The sequence below is a fragment of the Columba livia genome, chromosome 19 (genome assembly GCF_036013475.1).
Source record: "Columba livia isolate bColLiv1 breed racing homer chromosome 19, bColLiv1.pat.W.v2, whole genome shotgun sequence".
Taxonomy (NCBI): Eukaryota; Metazoa; Chordata; class Aves; order Columbiformes; family Columbidae; genus Columba; species Columba livia.
Genome location: NC_088620.1, coordinates 6,301,680 through 6,329,199, shown reverse-complemented (window position 1 = coordinate 6,329,199; position 27,520 = coordinate 6,301,680). Strand labels below are relative to the sequence as shown.

Sequence of the window (27,520 nt, the reverse complement as noted above, 5' to 3'; positions counted from 1 at the left end):
TTGGCCAGTGCTGCTGGCAAGGTAAAAAGTACCAAAATAAATCAAAATGCAGAGTCATCTGACATGTCCTCTTCAGCAGAAGGGCACCTCTGCCAGGCCGGGCTCAGTCCTGCTCCTTTAAATCGACCAGCCAGAGGACAGGTTTACACAGGAAAATCATTTCCGTGTGCATTTCAACAGCTACGCCTGTGCAGATCACTCTCGTGTCGGTGCACGACGGCTGCTCTGCAGCAGGGAAAGGCTCCCCCGGATCTCCTGTCACCTCCTGGAGCTGCCCGCTGTGCTGGGTCCCTGCGTCACCAGCCAGCTGGGGACACGAGTGACATCCTGGGAGAAGACACTGCGAGGAGCCCCAGACGGGAGGGCTGGAGACCACTGTCCTCCCCAGACCATCTTTGCTGCCTCTGGCTTGGCTTCTTGCCCAGCCGTAGGGAGTAGGAGATGAGAGTTCATGCAGAGGATTCTGCTCACATAGAGAAAAATAAATGCAGAGGGGTGCAAGCCTGGGAGATCTGAGCTGGGCAGCCTGGGCACGATGGCCTTCTCCAGCAGCATCATCTTCACCTTTGCCTCCTCCACCAGGCAGGGATATTCCTGCTCCCGGGGAGGATGGACTGATGGACAACACGGCTTTTAACTTGAGGTGTCCAAAAGATGGTGAGGGAGATGAAGCTGGTGGGGGGCAGCTCCTGGCTACAACTCCATGGGCTGGGGCCACCACCAGACACCCTCCCTCCCAGCCCGTGCACCCACATGAGTCACCATCCTCATTCTCCACTGCTCCATGACCTTGACACGTCACTTCTTTCTCCACCCTTCCTCTATGGACTATGAACGCTTCCAGGCCACAGCTATCTTTAGCAAGGATCTACGCAGCATCCAACCCAGTGAAATGTGGTTTTATCTGAGGTTTCTAGGCGTTACCACAACATGGGGAACACCCGTCCCGCTCCGTGCAGCCCAGGATTGCATCCAGCCCCGGAACAAGCCCCAGCTTCAACTACACACGGCTTGTCATCCAACAAAAAAACCACCCAAACCAGAGCACAGAAACCCTCTGCCAGCCCAGGGGGAGATCTGTGTGGATCTCCTCAGATAATCACATTTTTAACACCACCAAAACAGACCTTTGATTAGTGGCCGTGGAGCCCATTCGTAGCGACAGCATGTCAGGTCAATGTTCACTCCCAAAATCAACTGTCTGCCTCGGGAAAGGTTTTTTTTCTTTTAATTTTTATTCGATGGTCTGCAGTTGAGGCCTAGTTAATCAACAGCGTACTTAGGTGTGCCATCTGGCCAGCCATAGAGCGTGCCTAGAAATAATACTAATAGTCATCATATGGTGGTGCTTTAAAAGGCAGTTTTACAAAAGCCTGGGCAAGCCGACTGAACCCTCTCAGGCATGTAGTGTGTGCCCCCAGCCTCCAGGCAGTCTGCCTCTCAAACCAGCCACTGTCAAAAAGGGGCAGAGTCCAAAATCATGCTGTTGTTTATCTCGGAGACTCATCTGAATAGCAGTTCCTTTTTTCTTAAGCCAGCAAGCAGGAATTAACTTGTGCAAGTTATAGTTGGGATGGTATTTTAAAAAAAATACAGCTTACAGTATTTTTACTGTCAATGAAACAGAAGCTGGTTGCTGGTGTTGGGCGATGCTTGCGCCTCATCCCAAGCGGGGACGTCCAGAGGGACAGGCACCACTCACCCAGGGACTCGGCAGCAGGTGGACACCAAACCCAGAGCTCCAGACCCAATGTTTCCAACACAAGAGCCAAAAAAACGTCATTCCTGGATTCACACATGCATCTCCTTGCAATGCAGAAGAGGCCATCCCACCCATCGTGACAGACCCCACTGCAGGGATGCGCCTCGGTACCCACATCCCAGATGCCTCCCCATCCATCCCTGCCACAGAGAAGCAGTAGATGTGTCTGGCACCGCACTTCTTTAATGCAATAGGAACGATGGTGCATTTGCCCCATGGGATTTTGCATCTCACTTCATTTTCCCACAGACACTGCCGTGCAGGATGCTGCCCATCTCACAGCCGTACCAGTGCCCTAAGCCCTGCAACACAGACAACTGACCTAATTTTCCTCTTTTTAAACACCCAGAGGTCATTTCCATCTGCAGCAAACCCCACTGAGCAGGGAAGAGAAACACAGAGTGACTCCTGTTAACATCAGTCCTCCTCCCCAAGTCTTCCTCCAAATTTTGCCCTGTGCTGCCTCTTCCAAATGCCTGAGGATCCGCATGTCCCATGTCCCTCAAGGCTGTAAAACGGTGCTGAAGAGAAGGTAGCAAGGTCCTCTGCCATCTCCAGGTCCACACATGTTGGGGCTGGGTTTGATGGCTTCACTACGTGCACAAATTCCACCTCATTCTCCATCACGACTTGGATCATCTCACCTGAAGTCCCCAGGGGGACTTGTCTCGCTCCACATTGGGAGACATCACTCACATCCTTCCTTCGCCCGCTGCCCATGACTCAGAGTCAGGGCGAGAACATGCCATCCCAGTTAACCCAGTTGTTCCAGCAGCACCTCCCTCCTCTCCCAGGCCTCAAAGATAAGATTTGCCCCATCTGCCTTTCTGCCCAATTTGCCTTTGCAGTAGATCTGACCAAACTCAGATTTTCCTGTCTGTGGCAAACCCTGATGCTTCCAGGCACATCTTCCCATACCCAAAACAACCACTAGAAAAAATAAGTGAAAAACTCTACACTCTCCACCCCCGAGAATCACCTTTTTTAGTAACAAGGTCACTCTAGTCAGCTGGAGCATTGCTTATAAGTTCTGATTTTTTGGAGCTTACGCAAGCAGAAAAATGCAGCAATGAAACAAAAAGGAAGGACCTCAACTTGGGGCTTGGGGAAAAAAAGAAAAGGATAAAATAATTACAAATGGCATGTCTCTGCAGAACATTTTGCTTCTGAGTCAGCCCCAACCTTGGCAGCAACGTGCAGGTGTTCGTTCAACACCCGCTGAGCCCGGACCAAACCCTAAAAGACAACAAGCAGAGGCCCATTGCATCTGCACACAGGCTCCGCTTCCCTTTACGGGCCCAAGAAAATAATTGCATGCCGGCTTTTAAAAGGCAAAATGCAAGAGTGGGTAAGGTGAGATGAAGAGGAACACATTCATTATCCAAGAGCTCAAAGCATCAGCTGCGGTGATTTTCTCGACACAGTAAAGGCGAGGGGGCGGCAGGTTAAACACCGGGCAAGGCAGGAGCCGACGTTGCTCAGCAAGGGCAGAGCACAAAGCTTCACTTTTCTCTGCTGTAACAAATATCCCTTTGGAAAATAAAGCTCTCCAAAGCCCTGTGCTCCATCCCAGCCTCCGCTCCCCAACCCAGCTCAAGCATGAAGGCTGTCTGGTCCGATAGAGTCTATTGCATTAGAGGAGAGGTTCTGCCTCTGTACAACTCAGAAATGCAATTTTACTCCCTTGTGGGTTGCCAGGGCTTTTGCCACAGTTATGGATATTTTTATAACCCAAATCTTGAAGAAAATAAGAGTAATCCATGAATTTTTCTAAGCCCAGCTTCACTCCTGCCCCTTTCTTTTAAATACCAGCACCAAATGACAAGACCCATTCTTGCCTGATGTGCATCTCTAATCCCAAAACACCCCCGAACCCCAGTGCCGCGCACACGTTACTCACTGGTCACACTGGGCACTGCTGGAGCCACTGGGGCTGCAGCCGCAGGGCCGGCACTGCTGGCTGTTCGGCTCCTGGTGGAAGCCCTGGGCGCAGATCTCGCACCACAGCCCGGTGTAGCCATCGAGACAGGGACACTGCCCCGTCGTGACGTTGCATTCGGCCGCGCTGGCGCTCCCCACGACGCTGCAGTTGCAGATATCTCCTGCAAAGAGAAAAAGAGGATGAAACCAGTTTGGGGGAGGCACAATGTGGAACAAGAGCCTACACGGGGCATTGTCAGCACAGCTGCCCTCCCCTTGCTTACTCCAGTCTGGAAACATCGTCACCGTTGAGGATGATATTTGCTTTAAAGTGCTGAGATGATAAAAAAAATTGGGAGTACCCTGGGGTTTGAATCTCCATGGTGCATGTTTTAAGTCTCTCTCCAGAAAACGGCTAGAAAACTGTAGGTATAACTACTTAAATACATATGTATTATATGTACATGCTTATATTTAGCTGTACGTACATACATACACATGGATGGCTGTGTGGTTACGTGACTCCAGGAGCTGACACGTGCCAGCTGTTGTAATAACAGGATAAATAAGCAACAGGTGGCAAAAATCAACAGTTATAAGACCTTCTGTTTCACACCACTGAACAACCCTGATTTACCAACGGGCTGGTGACTGACACAGGACACACACACAGTGACACGATGAACCGGCACCAGCATCTCCCGCTCCTGGAGAACAGACACAGGATCCCCTGACCGGGAACAAGGGAGCTCCAGGGATTTGGGCCAATGGGGGGATCCCCACTGCTCCCCTGGAAAACTGTCCTTGAGGAAGCATTAAGAATGTGAAAAAGGCTTTATAAACTGGGGTGGTGGAGCTGGGGGCAGGACAGAGCCCTCGTGGCTACCACCCATCACCACATCGGGCCATCTTCAGGCCCATGGTGAGCGGGGACACCTCTGGGGACCCACACCTGTGCCTTGGGGACACTCCTTATTTGCAGGGTTTATGGAAAGCACACACCGAGGAGCTGCTTTTGTGAGAGAGAGACAAATCTTTTGATCGAGTAATGAATTCCCAGTTCCCCCGCGCGTTATTTCTCATAATACTTTAAAGTACCAAATGCGCCAAAGAGAACAACCTCTCCTCAGCAATTTGTTTCTGCCAAGAGGTTTATCTCTGTTCCTTCACTGCAAAGTGTTTAGTGCCTTAATAATTTAAAGTCTTTTTTCTGCCAAGGGTGAATTATAAACAAGGATTATTTGCAGAAATAGTGCACAGAGCATCAGGGGCTTTACGCAACCACTGGTATTTGTTATTCCCACAGAAAGCCAATAATCAGGGCACTTCACTATGAGAGGACAGGCCAGGGCCCCATCCCAAGAAAACTTGACATAAAGCTTAAATATTGTCAAGAAAACTCAGAATGAATGCTGTACATCAGCACTCATATTTCTTTTAAACACATTGCACGCTCATGCCTCCATCCAATAGAAAGGACCTCACCAGATGCTCAGATTGAACAACACTTAAAATCTAGTAACTAAATGAAGATTAATTTAGGAATAAATAGGTAATTGCTGAAATCAGACCACACTGAAGACCTCAGAGCCTTTGGAATACAAGCTATAAGGTCTCCCCCATCACCACAGCACCATAAAGGGTCCATGATGACCTTCCCTTGGTGCATTCGCCACTGGACTGTGGCAGAACAGGGAGGCAGATTATAGAGCACTTTGACAAAGACACAGTGGTCATAAAACCAGAATTATAGGGTGAGTTTTCAAGGAACATTCCAAGCCAAAGGCAGGAAGGATCCCTTCTTCCCTGCAAAGAAAAGGGACCATGTGAAGCCACAGGACCTCTAACCAAGAGCCAGCCCAGCTGCAGCACTCAGAGCTTTTACTTTTCATCTGTTTTCTTACAACACACCAAGGATGAGTTATTTAGCTTTATTACCCTATCGATACAAGCACACTATCCCCACAGAAGTCGTTTTGTATCTACACACCTGTGAAATTGCACCTAAATTTTCTTCAATCTAAACCAGCAAATAGGACAAACACCTCAAGATCTGCAATTATCCACTTCAGCATCCACTTCACATAACGAACCAAATTCCCATCTCAATTATCCGAGCGGAACCTTATCGATTTGGGCACTTGGGCTTCTCCCAGCCAACGGGAGCCGTGAGAACTTGTTGTGCAAAAGCATTTTGGAGTTTGTCAAACGCACATCAAAACAAATTTACCTTTCAGAGCTCATTGCGTGCGGTGTCATTAGACCTGCTAGACTTGATTAAGAAAAAATAACACATCTCATCTCCAGAAAGGCTCTGTTTTGGTATTAATTGAGCAGTTTACCCTACTCTCCCCATGCTTTATACCCAAATTCAAGCTGTATCTTCTCTCCCTTCTCCCTAATTTCCCCTTCACAATCCCTCTCCAGACACCATTTCTGACAACACAGGAATAAAGGGCTCATGCAAAGGGTTAAATATATATATATATGTATTCAAGGCCATTTCCTTTCCCCTTGTAATTAAACTGTGGAACTCATTGTCAGGGGATGTTCTGGGAGCCAGAAATACCTACAGCTCCAGAGGAGGACTGGATAAGCTCAGGGAGGACAGGTCTGCTGGCAACTGTTCAACAGGGCTCTGGAGGAGGCATCCTGATGGGAAAGTCCCCGAAACGCTGGCTGTGAACAATCTGAATTATGCCCTGTCCTTGGCATCTGCTTCTGGCCAGTCCTGGATGGGTGACGCTTTGGTCTGACCCAGCCTGGCAGTTTTGATTTTCTCCCCGTTTTCAGGGCCGGTTGCAGCTCCACTCCTCCCCCCAGACACATAAATCCCCCTTTAACAGTCAGACACGGCTGTTTCCACTGGGAATTTCTTCTGATTACAGCCAAAGATGCAGCTGTGCTGCACTGCTGCTCTTTCCCCCTCACCTCTCAACAGGATATCTCCCTTAACCCCGAGAAGATATTTCATCTCTATACGATGCACCCGTGGGCTAAACCTCCCCCAGCAAACTGGATGGTACCATCCCAGCACAGGATATACAATCACAAAAGTATTTGTGAGCCTCCCTGCAAGCTGCCATCTCTTAAAAGCCAAGGTCCTATTTATCCCAGCCCTCATAAAACAATTTACTGACCTCCAGCCCATCCCTCCCGCATTTCCGACGCCACCATCTCCACGTGGTCAAGTCTTGCCCTGGACTGGCTTTTGCATTCAACTCCATCACTCCAAGCTTGGTGCAACCAAGCTGATGCCACGAATACAGGAGACGTTAGTCCAGTGTAAGATGCTTTCGCATCCAACCTTTGCAGGCAATTTGCCCTCGCCTGTGGTTTGCAGCACATCTGGTTGAGCTGAGGAACACCTGCCACGGGCTAAGAGTTCTGCAAGAACGGGATCAGAGATGAGCTGATGCTCTGTACCTTCTTAAAGAGAGGGGCGCTGTCAAGTCCATTCACATCTACACAGCACTCAGCACAAAATAATAGTTGACTTTTGCATTACGAAGGTGTATTAAAGTGCTCAGACCTGTAATTTACCCTCACTTGAGGCTACAATGTAAAGGCAAAGTGGTAGAAAGAAGATCTCTGCCTATCCCAAAAAGATTTTATATACATATAGCAGTGTGTTTTGTTATTTTGCAGTCATTTTATTACTGAGTGCATCAGATTCAGAGTGCTTATGGCCTCCATCAAGCTCAATGCAGAGTCAGGCACACTGGCGGCGACGAGAACAGCATCATTCACATTAATGCTGTTAGAAGCTTTACAATAGTCACTTGTGCTGTTCCATAACAGGATTGTGTGGGTCAACGGGGCGGGGGAAAGACAAGGATTTCTCAATGCTTATACATCCCTTGTAATATCGTTAAAAGATCAAACATATTTGTTGAGGAAAATTAAATCAGATTAAATCACTCTCTTATCCCTTGGAAAGAAGCACGAAGCCAAGGCCCCAACTCCCAGGGTCTCCAGCAGCCACACGAGCACTTTTCAGCACATCAAGCTGGCAGACGTGGAGTTTTGGCCAAACTCTGGCTCGGCCCAGACCTTGTCATCCTTCTGCCTTTTTCTTCGTGTTTTCAGAGGGATGCAGCATCCCCACATCAGTCCACATTCCCAAGCAAACCTTCTTGGGCCAACCCCAGCCAGGACTCAGCCTTTAAACAAATGCAAAGGCTGCTCACTCCTGGGATTAGTTATTTTTATTCCTTTCCTGCACCTGCAATCAAACATAGAGGCAATTTGGTTTCTGAGGAGTTTCTGAAAGCTCCTCCGTGCAACACAAGCACAGAGCAGTTTGGTTGCTTTCCCTTCCTTTTGGATGCTAAACAAGGAGCAACCTGTGCAGGGAGCTTTGAATCAGCTCATCCCCCAGTAAACGTGCATCAAAGAAGTCAGAATCGCAGGTGCAAAGCTGTCTTGGGAGACTAAATGATCAAACCCTGCAAACATAAGCAAAGAAAACCAAGTTAAATATGGATTCTCATTAACCTCAGATTCCTCCTGCACGGGGAGATCCCCAGCTCATCACACCATCAGGGCAAATACCTGAGGAACTCCCATCAATGAGACAAGGAGATGTCACAGAAGCAGAAGTGGTCCAAGAGTTATTAGGAACCAGGTTAGGATGCAGAAAGCTCTGCAGGGGGGATTACATAGAATTATTCCTATATAACATGTTTCCCTACGCAGAGAAAACCTCGGGGTCTTTACTGAGCAGACTGCGTACAAAGAAGAACACGGCTCCCAAACATTTATCGCACAAGAAGATACAGTGACTTCAAACACAACATATAAATGCTTGAGGATTAAAATCTTGACAGTTAAAAAAAAAATGGACCAAATCCTTTTAATTAATTTGAAAACAGTTTTACTTTAGTTGGTTAGTTTTTCCCACTAATATTTCCACCACCATATAAATATTCCGTGCTTCTGTTTGAAAACCTTCATATTTTTTACCACCCAGTGTGAGACACAACCGGCCCAGCTCGGGGTTTAGAGATAAACAGGATGAAAAGTAACTTTGGCAAATGCCTCCACATTGCAGACAGCAACCCTGGCAGCTCACACCCTCCTTACAGACCTATTTGCTGCAGCACCTCTCAGGAAATAGAATCATTTTGTCAGCAAAACGCTTCAGTTCAAAGATCAAGACACCTCACACAGGACGGGGCTGGGAATTTATTAGCAGAGTTCAATTTTAGTATCTATCGACCATGTCCTAGCAGAGAAAGGGATTAAAAGAAGCTGCATGAATAATATGAACTATAATAATCTGTTGAAGTCTCCGTACACTCAGATCCCTGCAAAAAGTAATTAAAATCACAAACTTTACTGGGTGCTTTGGGGAATTGCAGCTAATGAACAAACGTGTGAATTTATGCAGCAGCTTTACAGGCACTATGAAGAAAAAAACCCTGAGCAAGAATCGTTCTTTCAATGGTTTGTATTTGGGCTATAAAGTTGTGTTGTATGAATAATCAGCAAGAAAACAGAGGCTGGGAGATGAGCTGGAGGACGAGTTCAGACGAGCATCCCCCCACTTTTATTGCTTCCCCAGTGGTGCTCCCAGCACACAGCGGGGACTGGGACCAGCCTGGACCAGGGATGGGGTCGGGTTTAAGCTCAGACTGGCTCCTCCAGGTTCCTGCACGTGCATGAAAACCCAAGTTACTTTGCCTTCACTGCTCTCCTACTTAAGACATCTACAGATCTGCAGATCTACAGATCTGCACTACAGACATCTCCCAGGATGGACCCTGCAAGGCTGGATTTATGTGAATTTACAGGACTGGATGGGGAAGCTCTACCCTCACCACTCAGAGAAGCCACATGTCTCCAAGGTGACCCAGGTGAGCATCTCCCAAGCCACCAAACCAAATCTGGAGATGACAGCAATAAGCACCCCTCGCTTGGGGGATTTGCTCCCACTTTTGACAGCTGAGAGAAAGGGGGAGCCAAGCCCTCCTGATCACTGACCCTGCTCTGCCAAGGAGCCCACGGATAAATCATCTGTTGAGGACAAATCCCTCAACTCCTTAGTTTTTGGCCCAGAAGTGGCTGGAGCAGAAGAAGGGGAAACCACCCAGTTATGTTTGCATTTCAAGGAGAGCAGCAATGCACGAGATGAGCCACTCGCATGACTTTAGATCTTCAAACAGAAGGTTAATAAGGCCTTTTTAAGACTATAACTTTCCATATTAAAAGAATTAATCTTTTTCTTCCCCTCAAGACTGGTATAAATTGGTTAAAGCCTCACACAGTGCTCATGCTGAGATAAAACGGGCAGGTGATGCCAGCCCGGGCTCAGAGCCATGCAGGAAGAGGTTCTCTCCAGTCCTGGGGATGTACCCAATTGCTTCTTTGGTTTTTAAAAGTCAAAAATTTTTAGATGCTTCTCTGCAGTGAACAACCAAACCTTTCAAGAGCTGCCTCTATACCACTGATGCGGTGTGACATCCCAAGGGGAAAACGCCACGTCACTGTTAGTTGAGCAAAGAAAAGGATTTGTGTATCCTTCTCATTCAGCAACAAGCTGCAGACTCCTCCAGGTGACATCTCTGTGAGGGCACCATAAAGTCTGCCATTTAAATAACCGTCAGGTTCACTGCTGAAACTTTTTTTCTAGTAGAAATAAGCAAAACTCTTTGTTCCTGATGCACTTGACAGCATCTGCTTGTCCCGCTGCGGCTGGAGGCACCGTCTGCCCGATGGCCGCGGATCTTCCTCGGCAGCAGCCGCCCGGCTGAGAGCAGATGCTCCCGCATCCCTCGGTGCTGCCAAGTCCAACCATCACCCAGTGAACATCAAGCCCCATTAAGGCAGCATCCCGCTGGCAGGAGAGCTGCGTGCTGGGAAGTTCAACAACACAAGTGCTTTCTCCTTGCTTGAATTAACAAATACTAACTTCTCTGCAAGGAATTCCAATATAATGCAGATTACAGCAACCAGATACCTTAAGTATACAACAGTTAAGGAAGAAATCACCAGAGAACTGTGTTCTCCACATCTCCATCACTAAGACAGTCACAAACTACAAGTCAAGAAGGGCAAATCATAGAATCATAGACTGGTTTGGGTTGAAGGGACCTTCAGAGCTCATCCAGTGCCCCCCCTGCCATGAGCAGGGACATCTTCACCTGCTCAGGTTGCTCAGAGCCCCATCCAGCCTGGCCTGGGATGTCTCCAGGGATGGGGCATCCACCACCTCTCTGGCCAACCTGGGCCAGTGTTTCATCACCCAAATATTCCTCAACCCAAAACCCATGAGAAACATGTACAGGGGGACACCTTCGCTCCACTGACAAAACCAGAGCTCGCCTCCTCCTCTTTTATCCAAGAGCTTTTTATGCACAAACACAGCAGTTGTTGCCTGTCCCCCCCTCCCTCAATAAGCTGTGCAGGCTGCAAAGTGCAGACTTTGTCCATGTTGCAAAGAACCTCATCTGCCCAGCTCCAGGAGCTGCCTCCTGCCTGCACATTGCTCTGACACAATATAGTTACTTAAAGCCAAAATCCATTGCTGCACGGTGTGCAGCCTTGGAGAGCCTTTTCCCCTCTGGACCTTGCCTGCTGACAGCACCTGGGGATACAAAAGCTCCTCTTCTCCTGAGTCACCGCGATTAACTCCTCATGCTCAGTGTCAAATTCAGCTTCAGCAGGAACAGATGTGACCTCCAGTCTCCTCCTTCCAGACCAGCCTGGACCCAGCTCAGTGCTGAGCATCTGCTGAACTACCCACCCCAAGAGCAAGTGGGTGCAGGCAAGTGGTTTTTGCTGCCCCGGGCCATTGTTGCCCCAGGTCCATGGGTGTGTTCACGGTACCTTCGAGAAGAAAAGCAAATGGCCAAGTTCAGACCACTCTAAAGCCATTTTTTGCTCAGTACAGAAGTCATACAGCAGGTGATACCATCTGCTGCAGCACCCTCAGCTGCTGTGGCTGAAACCTGTGCCCAAGAGAGGTTTGCTGCTGGGCACCGGCAGCCTACATCCCTCCACCGAGGTACATCACAGTACGAGCTGCAGAGCTTGGACCTCTGGGGAGGTTTCCTGGTGTGGTGGCAAATACACATGGCTGATCTCACTGCAAAATGCATCTTTTGTTTTTTTGCTAACAGAGACATAACCTGGTTTCTTTACAGCCGGTGTAGCCATGGGGGATCCAGGTGCTCCGCCAACATACAAAGGGAGCCGCAGCTTTCCCCCACCACTGCTACCAGAGTTACCAAAGCTTGGTTCAACACAGGATGGATGTGGCAAGAAATCACCCTTTTCTTTTCTCTCATTTAAAGCAATTGCACTTTCACTGGGAGGAAAGACAGAATGCAATGCTCCCTCAGAGGGCTGCCAGGGCCACGTGGCCATTTTGGGGCATGGGTAACCTCTGGAGAAGGCCTTCACCTCTGCGGGAAGCACACGTATCACACTCGGGTTTCTCTCTGAGTGACCAGGACCGCTTTTCAAACTGCTCTAATCATAGAATAGAATCATAGAATCATTTCAGTTGGACGAGACCCTCAGTATCCAGTCCGACCACAATCTAACCGAACTCTAGCACTAAACCATGTCCTTATAACCTCATTCCCCAAGGTGCCTTCAAAGGGAGACTTAGGACATCCACAAGAAGTAGAAGATGGACCAAGAGGGGTTCACACTGCTGCAAGGCAAGAAGAAAGGTCAGACCCTGAGTCCCACTTTGGGGCAGGACCAGCTCCTCCAATGCGCCCTGTGGACCACAGAACCAGGCAGATGTGTCCCCCCATGTCACCGGATAATACCCCAGTTGCATGGGTGCTTCCACAATGGAAGCAACACCCCCCTCCACTCCATGGCCATGGCAGTTCAGATGAACAAAAGCCAATGACAACATGAGCAACTCTCTTTAAATCCTCTGAAGACAGAATTGCTGACGGGGCTCATGCATGTCTTTTCAGCTGTTTAGCACAAAGCGATGCTCTCCACAGACACGGGGCACAAGGCCCCACACACCGGCAGCAAAAGACATTTTTACAACTTTTTTTTTAAGAGAGGGCAGACTTGCTTTGGAGGAGTTTTGGTTATTTTATGTTTAAGCCTGTGGAGAAAATCTGGAATGAAAACTTTCATCAGTAACTCCAGCAGGTGCCCAGGGCAATTCCTTTCAAGATTCAGCTTCTCCACTGCAGAAGCAAAGGGACAGACCCCCTAACAAAGGCTTCTTTTAGCCAGTGTTTATTAACACTTACCGAAAGTACTAATAAAAAGAAGCTTTACAGAGCCTGAGCTAAGACCCCAACCACCTCAGCTCATTGCATTTCCAAGCCTGGAGATCCAGTGAAGCCTCAACATCACAGGATTCACTCCCAATACACTTTCCTAATTTTTTTGCTACTCTAAACAAACATACCTAAATGCAGATTTTTATTCATCACAAACAGCAAAGTATCTTTCTCCCTCTCCTGTTCACTTTGAATGTTGTGCAGAGGAAGAGAGAAGGAGCTCAAAGAGAAAAAACCCTTTTGACGCTCTGAAGTTCTCTCATTGAGCTCAGTTCCAAGTTTAATAAAGGTGTTTTGTCTCCTTGCTTAATAAGTGGAATTACCATAGCAGAAACTCCAGCCAGGGAGAGGGATAGCACAAATCATGAGTAATCACAACTGGTTTGGGGCAGGTTTTCCCATCTGGGCCCATTTCAAGGCTACAATGACAGAGCTACGGTCTAACTTGGAGTTACCATAACTCTTGCCAGACAAGGAGCTGTAAGTTATAATGCGCTATGAGCAGGGAGAGCAGCGACAGGGCACAGAAAATGCTTTCTGAGCTGAGAAGAGAGCTTTCCTGCTCTGTAAGTTTTATTCTTTTAATTTATAATGCAGCTTTGTGCCTGCCCTGCTACACTTTGCACAGGACATGGTGGTGTATTGATTCCAGCTCACACTGGGTGAGTTTAATTCCCCCTTTGAGAACTTGTTTCACTTTTGCTTTCATTCTGCACCAGCAGAACTGGGTTACAGACACTGCAATGAGACAAAATGTACTGGCAAATCCATGGAGAAGTTGAGTTTTCTAAGGGGGAACTGATATGGGCCCAGCACACGTCATGGAAAAAAGACACCTGGACAGAGAACGTCATCACTGATCGCTGGAAACGGGAACTGCAGCAGCTCCAATATCATCTGCTGGGGACCTGCTGAGCAGGAGCAGACAGGGTCAGGGGACATCTCATAGAACCATCTCGGTTGGAAGAGACCCTCAGGATCATCGAGTCCAACCATAACCTCACTCTAGCACTCAACCATGTCCCTAAGAATCCTCATCTAAACTCCTTTTCAACCCCCCCAGGGATGGTGACTCCAGCACTGCCCCGGGCAGCCTGTTCCAATGCCCAACAGCCCTTTCCAGGAAGAATTTTTTCCTAATATCCAATCTAAACCTCCCCTGGCGCAACTTGAGGCCATTTCCTCTTGTCCTATCGCTTGTTCCTTGGGAGAAGAGACCAACCCCCTCTGTGTTCCAACCTCCTTTCAGGCAGTTGTAGACAACTATAAGGTCTTCTCTCAGCATCTAAGTGCATCTAAGCTATACTCCAAACCCTTCTCCATCAGCTGCAGGGATGGCATCAATTTACAGAGGGCAAATCCACCCCGTGCACACTGAGCAGGAACAGAATCCCCCCACAAGAGCAGCCGCCAGCCCTGCCTCCCCCTCACCGTTGCTTTAAACCCCCAAGCCCTGCAGCAGATTAATGACTTCAATCAAGGCGGCACGTCGGCTTTTAATTTCTCCCTGCTTAGTCATCCTGCTGCTGCCGACACCGGCAGATGCTGCAGCCCCGTCCAGCCCTGGCTCCTGCCTCAGCCACGAGGTATCGTCTGTATTTATTTCCAGCAATAGTTCACCTTCAAAAAGGAAAATGTTTCCATTAAACAGCAGAAGTTCAGCCACTACAAATAAACAGTGACTTAAAGTCTAGGCCAGTCCTCTGAAACCCTCACAATAAATACCAGGCTATCCAGCGCAGTACAACAGGTAGCAACCATGTCCCACAGAAAAGCCAAATCCTCTTAAATAGGCAGACCCTTTAGAAGTGTGATGGGGAGGATGGAAACAGCCAGGCTCAAGGGTTTCAGGCATCCTGTGATGTGCTACTTATCTCACCCACAGCTTAGGCACTAAGCTAAGACCAAGTCTGAGCCAAGACACTAAACCCAAACTGCTGATTAGCAGGGTCAGACCCGAGCACCCCCGGCAGCACCACATCACTTGTGTCTTGCAACCAGGACGGCACCACTGAAGGTGAACAACCCTCAGCAAAGGCAGCGTGTTCAGTTTTGGGTTAACAAAACCAAGCCTGACCCCAGGTCAGAGATGCACAAAGCCACAGAGATTCCTCTGGAGCCAGCAGACCAGCTAGAAGAGGTTTGCTGACATTTGTATCTCAACCACTTCCCAGTTTTTGAGGGCTTTATAATGACTGTTTGGGTGTTGTGGGAGAAGGAGCTTCCACCTCTTCCACCAGCTCTGCTGCCAAAGATAAACCCTGCAAAAAGAGCATCCCATCTGCAAATGGGCTTCCCAAATCCTACCAGACCTGGAGAGCTGCAGGCACCTGACACCACCCTGGCAATGCAGAGATGCTCTAGTTTGGCTTGGCCAATATTGCACACACTATTACATATATTACCTGACACTACATATATACAGGGTTCAGCTCTAAGGCAAGGGCCATCCAGCTCATGTACACATGTGAGCATGAACAAATGGCATGTCCCCAAGAGGGATCACAAAGTGATGGATGGTGGAGCAGAGAGAGGGAAGCATCAATTCCCCAGTCCACAAGCTTGAATTCACCATCTACACACCAACTGGAAAGCTTTTAAGGGGTTTGCAAGCCAAAAATCTGTAACAGCCATTGCTCCAGGCACCCACTGACACCAAACCAAGATGCTGGGGGGAAACGAACCTCTCCTGGGCCCAGCAGGACCATCGCTCCCTCCATCCCACCCCAAAGCTCATCGTCTTGTGCAAGGATCTAACACCACCCTCATACCTGTCTGCCCCTCCAGAGATCAGTCCATTCCTAGTTTATTTTTCATTTTAAATGGATTAGACATGCACAAAAGCCTCCCTTGAAAAGGAACAACCAAGATGTGAAAAGGATGGGAAGATCCAACTGCGAGGCGTCAGCACTAATCCACGTCAAAGGGCACGCTGTTGACAACCTACTGTAAACTTCCAGGAGGGAAAAAAATAGTCAGAATAAAATAGTTAAGTCCAGACAAATGTTTGTCATTCATTATCTAGAGTCAAGCTTGGATTTCTCAACAACTCAGCCAAGGCAAAGCAAGCATGTTAATAATAAAACATCTTTTACAGGGAGCTACACGCCAGGCACGCAGCCTGCCCTTGAAGGGGGAAAGGCTGGAGGCAGGTGGAGGCTCTGTTTGCTTTTCTCTGATAACAGGTATTTAGTTTTCTACGTCACTTTGCTTTATCGTAGCCTGAAACGCAGCCGAGCAGCACGGCTCCACCTCCCCATCTGCTCCCCGCGCCAGCTGGACCTGCGGCCGAGATGTGGCGATGCCACACAGACCGATGGCTCCCCGACACAAACAGGGGCACCCCAGCCCTGCCTGGGAATCGGGGGGCATTGTGGAAAACCCTGCAAGACAGATCTTATCGTGATGCAGCCGCTGGTGGGGAGGGGAGTTCTGGGAGATGGGATGGCTTTAAAACAAGGAAAATCCCCCCAAATCCTTCCTCAAGGACTGGGAAAAACCCTAAGTGACCATGGCAGGGTAGAACACAAGCTGGGAGGCTCTGGCAAAGACGACTCCTGTATTGGCACAAAAGGAGGAAACTCCCAGCCCAGGCAAGAGCCAACAGGTGCGCATGCTCTGCTTTAATTCAAATAACCCTTTTGTTTTGATGAGCAACCTGAAGCAGATTCTCCAACTCCTCTGGACATCCTGGGGTCCTCAGTGCACCCCAGCCCAGCTCCCCGCACCCCTCGGGCTGTGGTTTGGGGTAGTTGGGGTGCACAGAAACACCCCCCCGCCAGCCCCGGGCGCTGTGCCTTGCACAGGCTCCTCTCCCCATCGACAGCACCCAAGGGGAGGATGTTTCTGCCTCATTACTCACACGTCTGCAATCAAGACATGTTGCCAATAATCAGTTTGGTTTGTGAAGCCGTATCCAAAAATCCTGCCTCTTCCCTCAGCACCCGAAGTGGCGCATCCTCAATTTTCCACCCAAATAAGCAGCTCGCTGCAGAGCTCAGGTTGGCATGTCTCTGTTTTGGGGCAGGGGAAGAACGCCAGAAAACAGGCTATAATGTTTGCTTTGTTCCCAGTGACAAAAGGTAAGAGTTATAGCTGATGGAAAGAAAACATAAAATTATATATCTTATAATATCTACATGTATTGCTATATGTCATCTTTGAAACAGAAGGCAGGAGGAAAATGGAATTATTAAGGTTTTTCATGGAACAAGGAGCTTTAAAAATTTGGAGGGAAGGAACAAAATGTAAACTTTAAACTGTTTTCAATATAAAGTCCATTAATGGAAAAGGAACCTTTTGCAGAAAGATATACATTTTGCTGATTTTAACAAAAAGCCCTGTTCAGAGAAGGGAAAAAAGGCCTTCTTTGAGAGGTTTTCAACAGCTTTACAGCGCTGTTCATGAGAGCATCCTCGCAAACCTGTTGTTGCTGGAGCACGGTGCGCCCAGGTGTGTCTGACCACACGCTGGGTATGGGCAGGGCTTGGGAGACAACCCCTGTGTGTACCCCGAAAATAAACAGGTGTTATAAAAGGCAGGGCGGACAAATAAATTAACATTGAAAAAAATCAGCTTCCCCCACTCTGTTTTGCCCCCAGGGAAGGGAAATGCTGATCCTCCGGCTCACAGATGGTCCCTCCTGGAACAACCTCCCGGTTTCCACCCCGTTGGCCACGTCTGGTCGCTGGGGCGGATTCTGGAGGAGGGATGAAGGACGTCAGAGCCCGTCCCCAGCCGCACGTGCAGGGGATGCGCGGCGGGATGCGGTGAGTATTTCCCGGGATGAAGCATCACCTTCGCCCGCCGGTCCCTCCCCAACCACAACCACATCTCACGCCACGGAGGAGGAAGATGTGCGTCAAGCACACACCTCCCTGGCAATTAAAGTCATTTTCTTAATATCAACCAGTCCCAGCCATCCTGTGACGGGCCACGGAAAAATATTAATTATACCTCCTCCCATTTAGATGCGTTTCTTTCTCATTCAGATGGGTTTCTTTCTCATTCAGATGTCGCCGGACCTGAGTCACCGCCAAGCTGGGATTCAGCAATCACACAGTAGGAAGGATTGAGCATCACTCGAATGGTTGTTTTCCCACCTTGTACCTCCCCAAAACATCACACAGAGCGATGAATTTCGAGTAATGCCACCAATGAAACGCTCAAATTAATAGCAATAAAGTGTAAATGCTCCATGTGATAGCAGCAGAGCTGTGCTTGGGAAAACGAGCTGTGAAAGCTTAAAACCAGCACAAGATGAGACCACTGGGGAAAAGAAAGCAACAAAACAAACAGTCCATTTCAATATCCTTTTCATAAGGAAGCAAAATGAACCCAGGAACGCATCAGAGAATAATCATTTAGCACAGATCAAACAGTAGAACTAGCACATTAAAAATACATGCAGCGTTAATCAGCTGCGCAGAGTTATGTGCCATCATTTCCATAAATAATACAGGATCAAAGCAGCCCAAGCAGCACTATCAGTTAATATAGTCAGCCAGTCAATCAAATAGAGTAAAGCTGCCTGAAAACTCTGGCAGTGTAATTTGCCAGGAATAAAGTAGATTCATCTGAGAAGTGGCATGACCAGTTAAACGGGTAAAGGTGACTGGCAGCCTCTTAATTACACAGAGGTGACGCCACAAAGGGGAGAAAAAGAGAAATGAAGGGTTAATGCAGCTGAAAAACAAGAATTTAAAAAATCTTGGGGAATATAAATGTATATTTTGTGTAATAATAATCTCCCAGAAAAGCCAAGGTGCAGCGGAGAGGTGGGAGGACCGACCTGGCTGGGAGCATCCCCAGTGGCACCAGTCCCGTGCTGGGGCTGGATGGCCATGGCTGGAGCAGGGGCAAGCCCTGCGGGTGCAGATTAAATCAGAGCCCCTTCCCGGAGGCAAAGCAACTCTAGAGGGTCTCCCCTTCACCCAGGTGAAATACCCCCTCCTGCCTGCTCCGGCTGAAGGCTCACGGGGAACGGCCTTTAAATATCCATCCATCTCCCCACGCGTATCGAATGCCTGTGTCATTAAGCCTTTTGCTGAAAGGCTGCAGAGCCATTTAGCTGGCTGATTTTTAAAACAGGCATGTGGAGCAGCGTGAGCTATAAATAGCAGAGATGCTTGCCTTGTCATGTTTCTGGTGGCTTATTTATAAGGACGGGGGCAATTGAATTAGAAAATGGAGAAAAGAGCAACTTGGGCTCCTCTCCCGTTTTGCGGCCAAGCTGCCTCAAGAGCAAAACCTTTGAGGTTTTGCTTTTTTCTTTTTCTAGGCAAGCAAGCAAACACCCACCCTTCATGCACAGACTCTGAATTGGTTACATTTACAAGGCAAATTTTAATTCATACAGCAGGTGTTCAGAAAAAAGGAACATAAGACCAAACTGAGGCTTCACATTAGTTCGTGCAGCTCTGGGGAAGCTCCTTGTTTACTGAAATAGGACCCATCCATGTATAAAGCAGGAGCAGAGAGCCTAAAAATCTTTTCTGGGGGGAGAGGAATAAAAATCCTGATGGGGGTTGAGAAGAGCTATTGCCAAACATGAGTCCTGGCAGCCTGTCCAGCATCACGACCCCACTGCATTTTGCGTGATGAAGTGCGATAGGAATTTAGCATGGGAAGAGCCAGGCGAGCATCAGGCAGAGAAGGAATTCAGGCTCTGACAAAAGAGCCCATCCGGGCAGCTCAAACCGTCCCCGGCTGATTAGTGCCCGGCAGCGTGCTCAGAGGGTCTATTCTTCGCGGGCAGCTAGGCGCAATCCAGAAAGACCACGTGAACCCAGCAGCCCCCCTCGGTGCTCGCTGCCTTTTTAAATAGCTGGTGAACACACCGGGTGACAGCCGGGCTGTCCCCAAGCTGCAGGAGCCCGGCTGGATGGGATGCAGGAGAAGCTGGACCACTTTTCCAGCATCCCTGGCTGTGGGGAAGCAGGGAGGAGCCCTTGGGGAGTCAATGTCCCCATCAGAGGAAGGGACACCCTCCACTGCTCCCCCAGGAGAGGCAGCTGCAGAGGAGCCAGGATCGGCACCATTAGGAAGTTTCCTATTGAATTAGGGGTAAAAGTTCTGTCCAAACAAATAAAATTCAATTATTTCAAGTCCAGAATGTCTCGGTCAAAATGCTTCCAGACTGACAAGCTTTAATCCAATTAAAGATCCCTTCAGACAAGCCCAGCTGGTATTTTGGGAGCGTTTCCCCCCACGAAGGACCCAGCAGACCCTAGTTTTGCACTGGGGATGGATTTAACCCCAAGAGAAACCCAGACATTGATCGTATGGGGCAGCCTCACGGTACAGGACCCTCGAGCTTACTGGAAGCACAAGCAAAGCAAGAACAACCGTTTCATTTCAGTCTGACTCAACCCAAAAGTCAAATTAAAAATTTTGTTTTAAGAAGCAAATAATTTCCTGTGAACCAGAAATCCTGGTTTTCAGCCCATTTAACGAGGCTGAATCGCAACCGGTTCTGCTCTCCTGGGGTGGTAGAGACACACGACCCCCCCCCAGGCAGGGCAGATGGCTAGATTGCAATCTAGCCTGTAGCTCATAAAACATATTAATATCCCCAACCAATTATAAAGTGCCAGACTCTGCCCCCCCAACCCCCACAGAGCGATGCCTCACTGCACAAGGCAGCTCTGTTGGGCTCAGACACGCAGCACCAGCCAGGACAGCAAAGCCCCGGGGTTTCCAGGACCTCTGAGTCAAGCCCAAGCCCTTGCTGCAACCTCCTTTAAGAGCCCAACGAAGTCTCAGGTGCAGCCAAGGTGTCGCACAGCGATCCAGCTCCTTCACATTTTAATTTCTTTGGGTTTATTTTAAGTGCTTGTCAGAGGTAAAGCAGAAGGAGCCTTCCCTTCCAGGCAGATGGTTACAAGAGAAATCCCTGCCTTGAGCACCCAGCACAGGCATGAGTTTATTTCTGGTGGCGGCAGATGCATCACGCCACTGCTAAGATCTTGGCTGCTGCTTGGAAGCACCTCAGATCTGCAGCAGCGCTTCCTGACAGTCAGCTGGCCTTAGCTCTGCAAATATGAGCAGCAGCACAATGACTTCGCCCTGCGTATTTATAGGGCATGGGCTACCATCAAAAAAAAAAAAAACAACCCAACTCCAAAATGTTTCCCCTGACTTCAGCAGACTCATGTCCTCAGGGACAGCTTGTTCTGTGCTTCTCTGCCCACAGCTGCGAGGTGTAGAAAGTCCTGGATGTTTCTATCCTCATGCTGCTCATCCATGTACAGCTGGTGGGGACAGACTTGGGGAGAGGTTTGATGTCACCACCACTCATCTGGGTAGACCCCAAGATGCTGCAGCCACCACCATAGCTGCACCAAACAGCACAAGGACTCTAGGATGGGGTTATTAATAGAACCATAGAACAGTTTGGGTTGCAAGGGACCTTGAAAGCTCCCCCAGTGCCACCCCTGCCATGAGCAGGGACACCTTCAACTCGGGTTGCTCAGAGCCCCGTCCAGCCTGGCCTGGGATGTCTCCAGGGATGGGGCATCCATCGAGTTGGATTTGATGATCCTTATGGGTCCCTTCCAACTGAGGACATTCCATGATTCTATGATCCACCACCTCTCTGGCAGCAGACAGCCCTGGGAAGATGCCTTAGGGACAAAACCAGCCCCAGCTGGGAAACCCATCGCAGCTTTTCAGACAGGAACAACCTTTGTGCCCTGCACAAACTCCACTCTGTGTTTCAAGAGTCCCCCGGTCACATCCCAGCCCCCTGGGCACTGCCCGGACTGTCCCAGCCCCTGAGGACAGAGCCCAGAGGACAACTGGCATCAGCAAATGGGGCTGGGACACCTCCTGCCCACCACACAGCTTCAGGAAAACCACTTTGATTGGTGTTCCAGCAGCTTTGCTGCAGAGGCTGGCAGGGGTCACCCTGCAGGCTGGTGTTTGGGGGTTATCAAATGCATCCAGATAAATAACTTTTACACACCATGCAGTAGTGGTCTTATTTTACATGTGGTATTTTCTAAGGTGCAGCTCAGTGATGTGATGGTGTTCAAATCTCAGCTATCATTTACAAGAAAAAAGGCAAAATCCCAGCACTGTTCCCTGCAGAGGGGCAGCTGACAAACAAGACCTTGGATGCTCTGTAGATCCTCCCAGAAAGATCCCAATTTTTATGAGCATCGCTAAGTCCAAGAATCTCAAAATCTTGAGTGAGGACAGTTGGATGCATCTGATTCAAGAATGACTCAGGAGCGTGGAGGCAGGGAGAAAGGCAAGGGACTGACATTTTCTGCTGTGGGCAACATCCCTTTATTTTAAGCTCAAAGATACAAACCCCACAATTTATTATTCGATTGCAAAAAGGCGCTCTCCGCTCTGACTGCACCCATACTGATCCCAAGTAACACAACCATATTCCTTATTCTCAGCCTTCGTGTCTGTAAAGTAATTTCCATTTCTTTAAAAAAATATATATGTAAATCCCACTGACATTTTGAAAGCAAGTTATCTTGGTAACCACATTGAACACACTCTCAAGCCCTCATATAAGGGAAGCTGAAGCTGCCCAAGCGATGAGCAGGGGCATGCAAGCAGGTCCCTGGGTATGAGCCCAGCCCCGTAGGGCAGGACCTGTGCTTGCACCTTAAGAGAGAGATTTTTTAAGGCTGCAAAATTCCATCACAAACATTCAGCCTCACCTACTGCTCAGCACCAGCCTTGGAAACCCAACCTGCTGCAAGGGCATTAAACATTTATGTGCATCCCAGAGAGAGGCCTGTGTTGCAATGAGCACAGGGAAAAATATGATCACAGGGCAAACCTGGGTGGGAAACCTCTACCAAGGGGTTAATGGTTGGATGGGAAGAGGGAAGAAGAGGAGTCTCCCAGAGCTGCAAAGGACCAGCACTGGAAAGATGTCCCAAAGCTGCCTTCAGCAACTTGGCTGTCTCTGTCCCACCAGGACTAAGAGCTCCCAACCCCTCTAGGAGCACAGCCCTGGTGTGGGAAGGTCTGGGTGCTGATGGCTTTGATGGCTTTGGCTAAAGTCTTTCCCCTCCAACAGGTCTGCTGGTGCTGTAGGGACCCCCCTGGTGCCTCTTGCACCCTGTGCAAAAGCAAAACCCTCCAGCTCTCCGGCTGGATGATGAAGAAATGAAGCCAGTGCTCATGACCAGGTCCTCTCCTCACTGCCTACTCTGTGCCCACCCAATTAGCCAGCTCACCCCCCAGCACCCTGGGGATTTGCCCAGCCCCTCTTTACAAACCAAATCCATCCTCTAACCCCACCCAAAGCCGCAGCCACAACCCCTGGTGGTGCTCAGGCTGCAAGCATCCCAGCAAGAGATGGCCCAATGCCTGGGGCTGGAGAACCATCAAAGGATAATTGCACAACCTGACTCAGCTTTTGCCCATTTCCGTACTGACACAGGACACCTTCCCGTGGTCAACTGCTCCAAGCCACCGGGCCACCTGCATTTCCTGTGGTTGCAGCAGAAATTGCCCGTTGTCACATCCCAGCAGGTGCAGAGGTGAGGAGCCAGACTCATGGTCACACCTGGGACCTGGTGACCCAGGAAGCCAGGTGGGGCTCTACAGAAACCGTGGAGAGGAGAGAAGGCAACGGCTTTTGAGATCTGACACACTTAATAGGGTCCGAAGATGCCTAAAGCCAGGGTTTGGGTGCAGCTCATGGGGACAGTGAGGCTGTGCAAGGAGGTTTGGGCTCTTCAGCTCACCCACCTGCTGTTCCTGGGGCTGGAAAACAGAACAAAACATCCTTCCAAGAAACCCATATTGTTCAACACCACCCTACAGAAAGGGGTGGAATAGAGAAGTTTTGTTCTTTAGGCAGGGAAAGTTCAACCAGGACTATGCTGGTGGCAGCAGCCGCATCTCTGCTGCGACATCGAGCATCCCTCCCGAGTCAGCTTCCCCAGCAAAGCTCCGGCTTTGGCTTTAAAACGAGCCTATTTTGTACAAAAGGAAGAGGCAGAGTCTCCACGGCAGGCGTTAGAGGCTTTGGCGATAAGGCAGGGGATACTTCTAAGCTTGTCTCCACAAACATGAGGATTAGCAATTTACTTCTCTTTAAAAAGAAAATCTGGGATTTTAACACGATCGCAGGCTTGGAAAGAAAAATAAACATCACAGAACTAGGAAAGGGAAGAGAATGAGAGCAGAGGGAGCAGGCAGCTCAGCACCAGCTGAAGTGCTTCTTAAATCAGAATGAGAAAAACCCATTGAAGTCAGAATTTAAATTTTGGTGGCACTGAACAAATACTGAATGGGGAGACTCACCAATTTCTTATCAGTAATAATGCCACCGGCATTAAAGGAGGCCTTTCTAATAATGCGCATGAGAAAAGGCCCATTTGCTTCATGCAATAAAGCATATAATGCATTAATTACCTATTGAATTGAAAAAATAATGTTGAAACATGCTTGAATTGAAGGAAAAGGAGGGTTTCAGGTAAAACCACAGTGCCTACTGGCTTTGCTGTGTCCTCAGTGCTTAAAGCACCTTGATAGCAAAGGACTCCAGCAGCTCTCAGCAGATGGGTCAGCACAGAAAAGCCCCCCCTATCCCCCCACGCCCTGAAACCCACCCGACCCACGAGCACACCAGCAATCCCCCATCAACCAGGGTTAATCTCAACCTGCCACGCTAATGAATAACAAATTAGCCTGCTTGAGGACACATAATCTGCCCATGAGGTCCTGCCCTGGCCATCACGGAGCACAAAGGCACCAGAAGAGTAATTTTGAGATCAAGCGGCTCTAGTCATTAATAATTAGCACTTTAAAATTTCAAAGGGTGATGCTGGCCTCCCCACTAAAAACTCAGCACATCCTGGGGTGGTACGGAAGGGTTATTGCCATCGGTGCTCCCACTTCCCGAGGGAGATCTGAAGGGCAGCCCATAGAATGATCCATGGCACTGGGATTAGCCACAAAACCTCCCAGCTCGCATCCCTGACACCTCATATGGCAGCAGACACAAAAAGGATGTTATGTGAGCATCATACATGGACATCTGAGAGCATCCCGAAGCCATCACTACTAAATCAGCCACCTCATGTACTGCAATACCCTTGCGTGGCACTTGTCCCTTGTCCTGTACGAGAGGGATGCTCTTGATAAAACCTTTACAGCCCAAGATGGGAGAGGGGACTGGTGCCTTCTGACACCGACAGAAAACAAAACACCCCACACAAGGTCAGAGAGGGAAATATGTGCTTGACACAGCTCTGGGCAGGTACGAGCATCCCCTATTTGGCACCCAGAGGGTCACACCATGCTGCACTGAGCTGATGAGTTCTGATCGTGGCACGACAGAGAAAATTGCTTTTGCTTTAAGAAAACTCAACCCCTCCTACCTTTATCAGCAACTCCTAATCTTAAGCCATTCTGTCTCTTCCAGAGAAAGCAAAGACAGAAACCTCAATGGAACTGAAATCTGAAAACAAGAGACTCCAGGTCTTCAGCTGATTATATTTCAAGCCAAATAAAACAGGTTGATTAATCCACTTGTTCAGACTGCTAAAGCTACCAGTGCAGAAGAATATATCCCTTTCACAACAGAGGAAGCTCAACACACTTAAACCAAACATCTTCCAGGCAATGAGGAAAAATAAATTAAAAGGAAAGCACTCGTATGTGTCTGAACATAAAGCTTTGCAAATGCATAATGAAGCCAAGTTCTCTGGTAAAATAAGTGGACAAAGCTCCATCCACAGACTCTACTTATAAAATAAGCATACAGTGCTCTGCTAAACTGGAGTCTCGGCATCGAAGACCATCACTGTCTTCATCTCCAGGTGAACAAGCAGCACCATCACACAGCACTAACACCGAGCGAGAGCTTCAGCTGACAGCACAGCCCTCCAGCTGCCCTTTACCTCTTCCCTCCTCATGTTTGTCATTGATAATTCCATTTATTCCCATCACCATAGTGTTTCCTCAGCTTTGTACAAGCCCCCCAACTGCAACAGGGTCAGGATCAGACCTTGAGTGGGCTGCACCGAGATGCACCTTTCCCAGAATAGAACAAGCTTGCAGCTCTTTTCTCCTCTCGCACACCCATTGGGTACCACACTAGTGCGGGCTCTTCCCAGCACCTGCGGAGCTGCAAACGCACCTTCAGCTACAGGTAAGAACATTGGCTCCAGAGACACCAAGTTATCATTAACCCTGTTCTGCTGCTGGCTGATGAAGATGGGACATGAGGAGAAGCTCTGGCGCTCACAGAACAGCTCTGCCTCCAAGGTACCACCCAGTGATGCCTGAGCCCAGTGTCCAACAGTGTGGATACTGCCCCAATACAACGGTGATGGGAAGGACGTGTTTCAAGTCCTCTGTGGGGAGGATGGTGCACGCCAGGGACAGCTGCTGTGGAGGATGCTTTGGGGAGCTAGGGCCAGCACCTGCCCCACTGCTTCCCAAAAACACCAGTAACACCACTGGCATGGTGTGGGTTCAGTGCACCTGTCCCACCAGGGCCCCCTCGAACCCCCACACTGACCACCCGGCCCCACATCCCAGCCCTGCGTGTGGGTCGCAGCCCGCCAAGCCCCGCACCGGCCACAAGGGGCTGGGGCATGAGATGCTCCCGGAGGTCCCACCCCGCGGGTCCCTCCTGCCCTGGACGGGATCGCTGCAGCCGGAGGGTGCCCAGGGAACCGTCGTCCCGAAGCCCACCGCCCCCCTACGATGCCATCCCCGGCCGCGTCTTTGTCCGCCCGCTGGAGGGACGGAGCAGCCCCGTCCCGCTCCCCAGCAAACCGGTGGCCCCGCTGCCGACGCCCCCGCCCCGGACACGCGTGGGCCGCTCACCTGCGGGGCTGCTGCTCGCGGCCGCCTCCTCTTCCTCCGCCACCGCCGCCTCCTCTTCCTCCTCCTCCGGAGGCGGCGGCGGTGGTGGTGAAGCGCTGCCCCAGGTGGGCGCGGCGGTGCTGCGGGGCCGAACCGGCGGCACGGTGCCGGGGCTGCCCTCAGCGGGGCCGCCGCTGCCGCTGCCGGGCTCGGGGGGCGGCGCGGTGCCGGAGGGCAGCCCGGCGGCGGCGGCCAGGAGGACGGCGAGGCAGAGCAGGGCGAGACCGGGCGCGGTCCTCGGCCGGCGGCGCCTCATGCTGCGGCGCGGCGCTCCGCCATTAATTCATTCATTCATTCATTCATACATCCAGGCGCTCCTTCACCCACCGAGAGGGGCCAGGGAGCGGGGCCAGGCGGCGGCGGCTCCCGCCCGCCTCAGCCGGCCATGCCGCGCCGCTGCCGCTCCGAGCGCCCCGCAGGCGGCTCCCGCCGCGCCCCGGCCCGGCTGACAGCGCCGCTCCCGCCCCGCGCCCGCCGCAGCCAATCAGAGCCACGCCCGCCCCACCTGACGGCAACTTTGTAACACTTTGCAGCCAATCAGCGACCGTCGGAGGCGGGCGCAGGGGCGGGGCGAATCGGGGGCGGGGCCACGGTGCGGTATTGTGAAGGCGGGGGCAGCGGCGGAGGGGGGCACCGCCCCCAACCCCCCATCAGCGCCCCCCGGCAGCTCGGGGGGAGCGGGGACGGACGGGCACACGCCTTCGTTTTTTAGTGTATAAAA

At 50.0% G+C, this 27,520-nt stretch overlaps 1 protein-coding gene across 2 annotated transcripts in view; it reads right to left on the bottom strand.

Moving 5' to 3' along the window:
• Nucleotides 1-27,220, bottom strand: part of MEGF9 (multiple EGF like domains 9) — a 49,933-nt gene extending 22,713 nt beyond the window's left edge. The window contains exons 1-2 of one of the 2 annotated variants that reach the window (XM_065035940.1): nucleotides 26,761-27,220; nucleotides 3,663-3,864 (exon numbers count right to left, since the gene is read on the bottom strand). In XM_065035940.1, coding sequence (XP_064892012.1) covers nucleotides 3,663-3,864; nucleotides 26,761-27,055 — 497 coding nt within the window. In that variant the 5' untranslated portion in view covers nucleotides 27,056-27,220. The remainder of the gene's footprint in view (nucleotides 1-3,662; nucleotides 3,865-26,760) is intronic. The other variant, XM_065035939.1, reaches the window with a different exon arrangement.
• Nucleotides 27,221-27,520: the final 300 nt, after the last annotated feature.